General features: G+C 42.5%; 1 protein-coding gene across 1 annotated transcript in view; it reads left to right on the plus strand.

The window, feature by feature from the left end:
* KGD4 (alpha-ketoglutarate dehydrogenase subunit 4) overlaps positions 1–9,236 on the plus strand; it is a 19,663-nt gene extending 10,427 nt beyond the window's left edge. Inside the window, exons 3-4 of the mRNA XM_017890563.1 lie at positions 7,029–7,092; positions 8,914–9,236. Coding sequence (XP_017746052.1) covers positions 7,029–7,092; positions 8,914–9,221 — 372 coding nt within the window. The 3' untranslated portion in view covers positions 9,222–9,236. The remainder of the gene's footprint in view (positions 1–7,028; positions 7,093–8,913) is intronic.
* Positions 9,237–9,754: the final 518 nt, after the last annotated feature.

The raw sequence follows: 9,754 nt of genomic DNA on the forward strand, positions 1-9,754 counted from the left end.
AAAAAAAAAAAAAAAAAAAAAAAAAAAAGGAAAAGAATACTACCAATATGCTAATATAATATCACTTGAGCCTAGGAGTTTGACGCTGCAGTGAACCACAATCACCCCACTGCACCCCAGCCTGTGTAACAGGCTGTGTAACAGAGCAAGACCTGGTCTCAAAAAATAAATAATAGAGTATGTGCTAATATTATGTAATAATTACATATAACATTAGCAAAATTTATTGAGTATCTCTGTGACAGGCCTATAAAGTTAGGACTACAGTGCCAGTAAGAGAGTTTAGGCCAGGTTCACTGGTGTATGCCTGTAATCCCAACACTTTGGCAGTTTGAGGCAGGAGGATGGCTTGAGCCCAGGAGTTCAAGACCAGCCTGGGCAACATAGCAAGACCCCATCTCTATAAAAATTTTTAAAAATTAGCTGAGCATGGTGACATGCACCTGTGGTTCCAGCTACTCAGGAGGCTGAAGTGGGAAGATTGAGCCCGGGTGATCAAGGCTACAGTGAGCCATAATCATGCCTCTGCATTCCAGTCTGGACAACAGAGCTAGACCCTGACTCAAAAAAAAACGTAGAGCTTAGAATTTGGTTGTTGATCCATATCTTGAAGGAAGAGAAGAGTGCCAAAAGACTGATTGGCACAAACTGATAGGAAGTCACGTAGCATGGTCTCAGAACATTAAGTAAAGACAAAGCTGGCTGGGCACGGTGGCTCACACCTGTAATCCCAACACTTTGGGAAGCCAAGGTGGGAAGACTGCTTGAGCCAGGAGTTCAAGAATAGCCTAGGCAACATAGCAAGACCCTGTCTCTATAAAAATTAGCCAGGCAGGAGGGGTGGTGTGTGATGTGTACCTGTAGTCCTAGCTACTCAGGAGGCTGAGGTGGAAAGATTACTTGAGCCCAGGAGTTTGATGCTGCAGTAAACCACGATCACTCCACTGCACCCCAGCCTGTGTAACAGAGCAAGACCTGGTCTCAAAAAATAAATAATAAAGTAAAACATTTTCAGACTGGCTAACAAATGAAAATCCAGTGCTATACTATTTATAAGAGGCATAGCTAAAACTGAGATTTGGAAAGGTAAAAATAAAGAGATAATCAACTGATCTTTGACAAAAGGGAATACAATGGAGACAAGATAGTCTTTCAACATGGTGCTGAAAAAATTGGAGATCCATCTAGACACAGACCTCACGTCCTTCACAAAAATTTAAGTCAAAATGGATCCTAGACCTAAATGCAAAATGCAAATCTATAAAATCAATCCTTATAGGAGAAAATAAAACTAGCCTTAGGTTTAGCAATGACTTTTTAGATACAACACCAAAGGCATGATCCATGAAAAATTGATAAGCTGGACTTCATTAAAAAAATTCTGCTCTGTGAGACACTGTCAAAAAAAGGCAAGCCACATATTGGGAGAAAATACTTTCAAAAGACATATCTGATAAAAGACTATTATAGAAAACATAAGGCCGGACATGGTGACTCATGCCTGTAATCCCAGCACTTTGGGAGACCAAGGCAGGCAGATCACTTGAGTTCAGGAGTTTGAGACCAGCCTGACCAACATGGCAAAACCCCGTCTCTACTAAAAGTACAAAAATTATCTGGGCATGGTAGCGGGCACCTGTAATCCGAGCTACTCAGGAGGCCGAGGCAGGAGAATTGCTTGAACCTGGGAGACGGAGGTTGCAGTGAGCCCACTGCACTCCAGTCTGGGCAACAGAGCGAGACTCCGTCTCAGAAAAGAAAAAAAAAAAAAAAAGGAAACAGAAGAACTCAACAATAAGAAAATAAATAAAAATAAATGACTGAATTTTAAAATGGGCAAAACAGCTGAACAGACACTTCATCAAAGAAAATATACACACTTTGGGAGGCTGAACTGGGTGGATCGCTTGAGCCCTGGAGTTCAAGACCAGCCTGGCCAACATAGTGAAAGCCTGTCTCTACAAAAAATACAAAAGTTAACTGGGTGTGGTGGTGCACACCTGTAGTCCCAGCTACTTGGGAGGCTGAAGTGGGAGGATCAGTTTAAGTGGGAGGATTGCTTGAACTTGGGATGTTGAGGTTGCACTGAGCTGAGATCACACCACTGTACTCTAGCCTGGGCAACAGAGCATAACCCTGTCTCAAAAGAAAAATGATATACAAATGACAAATAGGTCTAATGAAAAGATACTCAGCCAGGCATGGTGGCTCACGCCTATAATCCCAGCACTTTGGGAGGCCTAGGTGGATGGATCACCTGAGGTCAGGAGTTTGAGACCAGCCTGGCCAACATGGCGAAACCCCATCTCTACTAAAAGTACAAAAATTAGCCAGGTGTGGTGGTGTGCACCTGTAATCCCAGCTACTTGGGAGGCTGAGGCAGGAGAATTGCTTAAACCTGGGAGGCGGAGGTTGCAGTGAGCCGAGATCGCGCCATTGTACTCCAGCCTGGGCGACAGAGTGAGACTCTGTCTCAAAAAACGAGAAGATACTCAACATCATATGTTATTAGAGAATTTCAAGTTAAGACAACCATTACACACCTGTCAGAATGGCCAGAATCCGAAACACTTGACAACACTTAATGTTGACAAAGATGTGAATTCTTATTACTATCCCACCTAACAGGAACTCTCATTCATTGCTGGTGGGAATGCAAAATGGTACAGCCACTTTGGAAGACGGTTTGGCAATTTCTTTCTTTTTTAGGCACATGCCACCATGCCTAATTTTTGTATTTTTTGTAGTCAGGGTTTCACTATGTTGCCCAGGCTGGTCTTGAACTCGTGGACTCAAGCGATCCACCTGCCTTGACCTCCTGAAGTGTTGGGATTACAGGCATCAGCCATGGCACTGATCCCAGTTTGGCAATTTCATACAAAAGGAAACATAATCTTACCGTACGATCTAGCCATTACACTCCATAGTATCTACCCAAGTGAGTTGAAAACTTGTGTCCACATAAAGGCTGCACACAAATGTTTATAGCAGCTTTATTCATAATTACCAAAATTTAGAAGCAAACAAGATATCCTTCAGTAGGTGAATTGATAAACTGTGGTACATCCAGATATTGAAATATTATTCAGCACTAAAAAGAAATGAGCTATCAAGCCATGAAAAGGCATGAATAAATCTTAGATGGGGCCAGGCACTGTGGCTCACGCCTGAAATCCCAACACTTTGGGAGGCCGAGGTGGGCAGATTACGAGGTCAAGAGATTGAGACCATCCTGGCCAACATGGAGAATCCCCATCTCTACTAAAAATACAAAAATTAGTTGGACATGGCGGCACTTACCTGTAGTCCCAGCTACTCAGGAGGCTGAGGCAGGAGAATCACTCGAACCTGGGTGGAGGTTGCATTGAGCCGAGATCGCACCATTGCACTCCAGCCTGGGCGACAGAGCGAGACTTCGTCTCAGAAAAAAAAGAAAAAAATCTTAGATGGATAGTTTGACCTTTTCTAGAATGTCATATGGTTGCAGTCATACAGTGGGAGCCTTTTCGGATTGGCTTCTTAGTTATCCAACTAATATGCAGTTGGAGTTATTTGTTTGTCATATTTGTATTTAGAATGTAAAAAGACAATTGAGAAGGGGAAATTTTTGTTTTGTTTGAGACAGAGTGTCACTTTGTCACACAGGCTGGAGTGTAGTGGCGCGATAATGGCTCACTGCAGTCTTGACCTCCTGAGGTTCAAGTGGATCCTCCTGCCTCATTCCCCGAAATAGCTGGGACTAAAGGTGTGCAACACCACTCACAGCTAATTTTTTGGTATTTTTTGTAGAGACAGGGTTTCGCCATGTTGCCCAGGCTAGTTTCAAACTCCTGAGCTCAAGAAATCCACCTGCCTCAGACTCCCAAACTGCTGAGATTATAGGTGTGAGTCACCACACCCAATCAAGAAGGGGAAATGAGAGCATAAGCTGAATATCAGATGATAGTAGGAATTATTGTTAAGTGTGGCAAAAGTATTGGGGCTCACTTGAACAAAAACTAGGGTGAACTAAGGTGTCTACCATGATTATATTTGTAATCTGGTGAGTTAATAAACAGTGACTTTTTTTTGAGACAGGATCTTACTGTTGCCCAGGCTGCAATGCAGCAGCATGATCTTGTCTGGTTTACTGTATCTCAACCTCTCGGGCTCAAGTGATCTTCCCAACTAAGCCTCCCAAGTAGCTGGCACGACAGGCCCACGCCACCATGCTCAGCTAACTTTTTAAATTTTTGGTAAAGACAGGGTCTCACTATATTGCCCAGGCTGGTCTCGAACTCCTGGGCTCAAGTGATCTGCCTGCCTCAGCCTCTCAAAGTGCTGGGATTACATGCATGAGCCACTGAGCCTGGCTTCACTGCTTTCAAATTGGAAAAAAAAAAAAAGTATTGGGGTTATGATTTAACAAAAATTCTGTTTGTCAGTAATGTGTGGAAGGTATTAACAGATGAGATGGGATTAAATGTATAGGATTTGTTTAATCAGGGAAGGGATGATGAAATAAGATTGACTATATTATTGTTAAAGTTGTGTGATGAATATATCAGGGTTTATTTTATGCCATTCTACTTTTTTGCATTTAAAACACTTTCTAGGGCTGGGTGCAGTGGCTCATGCCTGTAATCCCCGTGCTTTAGGCGGCCAAGGCAGGAGGATCGCCAGGAGTTCAAGACCCACCTAAGGAACATAGGGAGAGGCCATCTCCACAAAAAATGTTAAAAATTAGCTAGGCGTGGTGGGGCACACTTGTAGTCCCAGTTACTTTGGAGGCTGAGGTGGGAGGATCACTTGGGCCTGGGAGGTTGAGGCTGTAATGAGCTGTGATCACACCACTGCACTCCAGCCTGGGTGACAGAGCAAGACCCTATCTCAAAATAATTTTTTTTGTTGTTAAAAAGTAGGGATACCAAAGAGAGTGGGAATTCAATTTATAAGACTATATTATTATTGTTGTTTTTCTTTAAGATGAAGTCTTGCTCTGTCACCCAGGCTGGAGTGCAGTGGCACAATCTTGGCTCACTGCATCCTCCACCTCCTGGGTTCAAGTGATTTCTCATGCCCCAGCCTCCTGAGTAGCTGGGATTACAAGCGTGCACCATCATACCCAGCTAACTTTTGTATTTTTAGTAGAGACAGGGTTTCACCATGTTGACCAGGTTGATCCTGAACTCCTGACCTCAAGTGATCCGCCCGCTTTGGCCTTCCAAAGTGCTGGGATTACAGGTGTGAGACACTGTGCCTGGCCTATAAGGCCATATTAAATCATGTTTTTAAGTATATAAAAGCAGTGTTGCAAATGATTCTTTCTCTGCAGTGTAAGTATATAATACATATTTACATGCCTATACAGTTAGACCTAACTTACAAAAGGTTTATTCACTTACTTGGCAACTGTTTCTTGGACATTTACCGTGTAACAGGAATGCTGCTGCAGAAGTGCTTAATTTTCTGTCTCTGACTGTCCAGGAGCTTAGCACTGTCCTATAATCATTGGCTAACTTATCTGTCCTCTGAAAACATGAGGAGGAGTTTTTAACTCAGACTTTGGAATTTGGGAAAGGTTCTTAGAGAAGAGTGACATGTGAGCTGTTGTAAAGGATAAGCAGTCAGAAGGATAGGCATGGAAGTGGAATGGGATGGGAGGGAGGGAGATTTCATGGCAGAGGACATAAGCTCTAGATGGAATGGGGATAAATAGCAGGATGAATTGGGGAAAGGAAAAGTACTTCAGAATACCTGGAGCAACAGGTACATAAGAGAGTTGGGGAGAAAGGCTGGCAAAGTAAGGAGAGGCCAGATCACGATGGGTGTTGTGAGTGCCAAATAAGATTTTGAACTTTATCGTGAAAGCTGTGGAACATTTTCAAACTTCTTTTTTTTTTTATTTTAAGTTGTGGAGAGGGAGTCTCTCCTTCTTGCTCAGGCTGGTCTCAAACTCCTGGGCTCAAGCCATTCTCCTGCCTCAGCCTCCCAAGTAGCTGGGACTACAGGCGCCCGCCACCTCACCCGGCTAGATTTTTGTATTTTTTAGTAGAGACGGGGTTTCACCGTGTTAGCCAGGATGGTCTCGATCTCCTGACCTCGTGATCCACCCGTCTCGGCCTCCCAAAGGGCTGGGATTACAGGCTTGAGCCACCGCGCCCGGCCTATTTCTTTTTTTTTTTATTTTAAGTTGTGGAGAGGGAGTCTCACCTTCTTGCTCAGGCTGGTCTCAAACTCCTGGGCTCAAGCCATCCTCCTGCCTCAGCCTCCCAAAGTGCTGGGATTACAGGCATGAGCCACCGATCCCAGCCAGTTTTCAACCTTTTAAATAGGGGAGTGACAATAGGACAGATAGAACATTCTCTTAAGAAGCTTGGCTATGAAAGTGAAAGTGAAGAAACAGCTAATAGAGAAGTTTTTGTTTGTTTGTTTGTTTGTTTGTTTGTTTGTTTGTTTTGAGACAGAGCCTCACTCTGTCACCCAGGCTGGAGTGCAGTGGCTCGATCTTGGCTCACAGCAACTTCTGCCTCCCGGGTTCAAGCAATTCTCTGCTTCAGCCTCCTGAGTAGCTGGGATTACAGGCGCCCACCACCATGCCCTGCTAATTTTTTTTATTTTTTTAGTAGAGATGGGGTTTCGCCATCTTGGCTAGGCTGGTCTTGAATTCGTGACCTCATGCAGTCTGCCCGCCTGGGCCTCTCAAAGTGTTGGGATTACAGGCATAAGCCACTGTGCTCAGCCAGCTTTCAATTCTTACCAATCTATAAGTCATGCAACATAAAATCCACATCATCTCCTCCACTGGGTTGCTTTGAAGTACACCTTCGATAGTACAATGAAAGTCTTGTGATTATATATAAAGTACAAAGTTGTGTTTACCAGATAGACAAGTTAATAATTCATAGACCAGCTTTCCTGGTTGGGGAAGAGTATAATTTAAAGTTGCTGTCAAATAGTAAGTTTAACAAAAGTATCTATTTATGAGGTTTAGAAGATCATTTCTTTTAGTTAATGAGATTGTTTTCATGCATATTATTTTCCTTTAGGTAGTCAAACCACACACTCCATTAATAAGGTTTCCTGACAGAAGAGACAATCCTAAACCCAATGGTAAGTTGTATTTTATTTAGATTTCTTTTAAAATTGTGTACGTGAATATTTATAAATGAATATTTTATTATAGGCAATATTTCTCATTTAAAAATCAGTTAAGACTATTGGAGCTTAGATCAAAGTAGTGCCCTATGCAGCATGCAAGTAGAAATTAACTTATGGCCGGGCGCGGTGGCTCACACCTGTAATCCCAGCACTTTGGGAGGCCGAGGCAGGCAGATAACCTGAGGTCAGGAGTTCGAGACCAGCCTGGGCAACATGTTGAAACCCTGTCTCTACTAAAAAATATAAAAATATTAGCCAGGCATGGTGGTGGGCTCCTATAGTCCCAGCTACTCGGGAGGCTGAAGCGGAGAACTGCTTGAACCCAGGAGGCGGAGGTTGGAGTGAGCCGAGATCATGCCACTGCACTCCAGCTTGGGTGACAGGGCAAGACTTTGTCTCAAAAAAAAAAAAAATTATTACCTCTATTTTATTTTACTTTTTGAGACAGGGTCTTGCTCTGTCTCCCAGGCTGGAGTACAGTGGTGCTATCTTGGCACACTGCAGCCTCCCCCTCCCGGGTTCAAGCAATTCTTGTGCTTCAACCTCCTTAGTAGCTGGGATTACAGGCATACACCAGCACACCTGACTAATTTTTGTATTTTTAGTAGATACAGGGTTTACACCATGTTGTCTAGGCTGGTCTGGAACTCCTGATCTCAGGTGATCTGCCTGCCTTGGCTTCCTGAAGTGCTGGGATTACAGGCGTGAGCCACATACCTGGCCTTTATTACCCCTATTTTAAAAGGTAGTGACTCAACAGAAGATGTCTCTGAATTTCTAGTGAGTTTATATGGGCTAAATTTTGTCCTGCCTTTACTCTCTCCTATCCTTTAGAAGATTCTCCCAGGCTTCCATTTGCAGAGACTGTGAAAATAATAACCCTTCCTATGTTTCTCTCCTCATCAACCATCTTTTCTTTCATTCATTCATTTATCTATTCATCTAGTCAGTAAATGTTTTTTTGGATTGCCTTAATCCTTAGCATTTATTTGAAATGAATGGGAGAAGATTCTGAAAGGGTTCTGTTTTTCTCTGATTCCCACCCCCCCCCCCTTTTTTTTTGTTTTTAAACCAGATCCTCGGTGCTTCTCTTGCTTTAATTCAGGCAATTTCAACACATTTTATAGGTATATTTTTAACATATTGTAACTATTGAAGAATTAAGATAAACAAGTGTGAAGATACTGAGGGACTACCCTCATTTACATTTACTGACTTTCTTATTCCTTGTTATAAGATATTACCTGTAAACTCCACCATGTGTTGGCCTATGAGGGGTTATGTGAGATAAGCTTAAGTAGTGTAGGTTCCCCTAAAGGGTTGAATTCCACTAACTAGAAATTTCATTATTTTACATTTTTGTAACTCATTTACTTAAAACTGCTCCTTTGCTGGGTACAGTGGCACATGCCTATAGTCCTAACTACTCACAGGCTGAGGTGGGATGGCAGGAGGCTGAGGCAGGATGCTTGCTTGAGCCCAGGAGTTCAAGATCAGCCTGGACAACAAAGTAAGACCCCATCTCTAAATAACAAATATATAAAAATTTTAAAGTTACCTCCTTATTTGTTTTTAGAAACCTTTATGAAATTATATATAGCCAACTGAGTTACCCTACAATATTTACCTTTTGGAATTATAATACTTCAAGAGTTATTTGAAGAATGACTTCATTTCAAGAATGACTTGATTATTTGATAATATTTTAAGACTCAGTATTTTGACATCTGAACAATTTCTCTAATAAGGTCTTTTTTTTTTTTTTAATTTCAGTGTCGGAAGCTTTGAGATCAGCAGGGCTACCATCTCACTCTTCTGTAATTTCACAACATTCTAAGGGAAGTAAATCACCAGATTTGTTGATGTATCAGGGTCCACCAGATACTGCAGAAATAATAAAAACATTACCTCAGAAATACAGAAGGAAACTTGTGTCTCAAGAAGAAATTGAATTTATCCAAGTAAGTCGTTGCTCTTTGTCCCAAGACTATGCAAAACACCATAACATTTGGGCTTTGGGGGTTTCATTTGCTGATTTACATGCTATTCCTATTGTCATGTCAGAGTGTGGTCAGAGCTAAGACAGGATGGTCAGGTAGGCCAAGACTACGAGAAACAAACCATAGTCAAATCCCTCTGTAAATATGCGTGGTATATCAATGTCAATAGATACAATCACATAAAAAAACAGTTCTTTGGGGTCTTCAATAATTTTTCAGAGTGTAAAGAGCTCCTGATACCAAGAAATTTAAGGACAGGTCAACCTTGAGTCCCTTCCAGGTCTGACGTTATAAGAATTGATAAAAGGGCTGGGCATGGTGGCTCACGCCTGTAATCCCAGCACTTTGGGAGGTCAAAGCAGGTGGATCACCTGAGGTCAGGAGTTGGAGACCAGCCTGGCCAATATGGTGAAACCCTGTCTCTACTAAAACTACAAAAATCAGCTGGATATGGTGGCGGGTGCCTGTAATCCCAGCTACTTGGGAGGCTGAGGCAGGAGAATCTCTTGAACCCGGGAGGCAGAGGTTGCAGTGAGCCGAAATGGCACCACTGCACTCTAGCTTGGGCAGCAAGAGTGAAACTCCGGAAACTCTGTCTCAAAAAAAAAAAAAAA

Source organism: Rhinopithecus bieti, unplaced genomic scaffold (assembly GCF_001698545.2).
Source record: "Rhinopithecus bieti isolate Rb0 unplaced genomic scaffold, ASM169854v2 scaffold_18354, whole genome shotgun sequence".
In the NCBI taxonomy this organism is placed as follows: domain Eukaryota; kingdom Metazoa; phylum Chordata; class Mammalia; order Primates; family Cercopithecidae; genus Rhinopithecus; species Rhinopithecus bieti.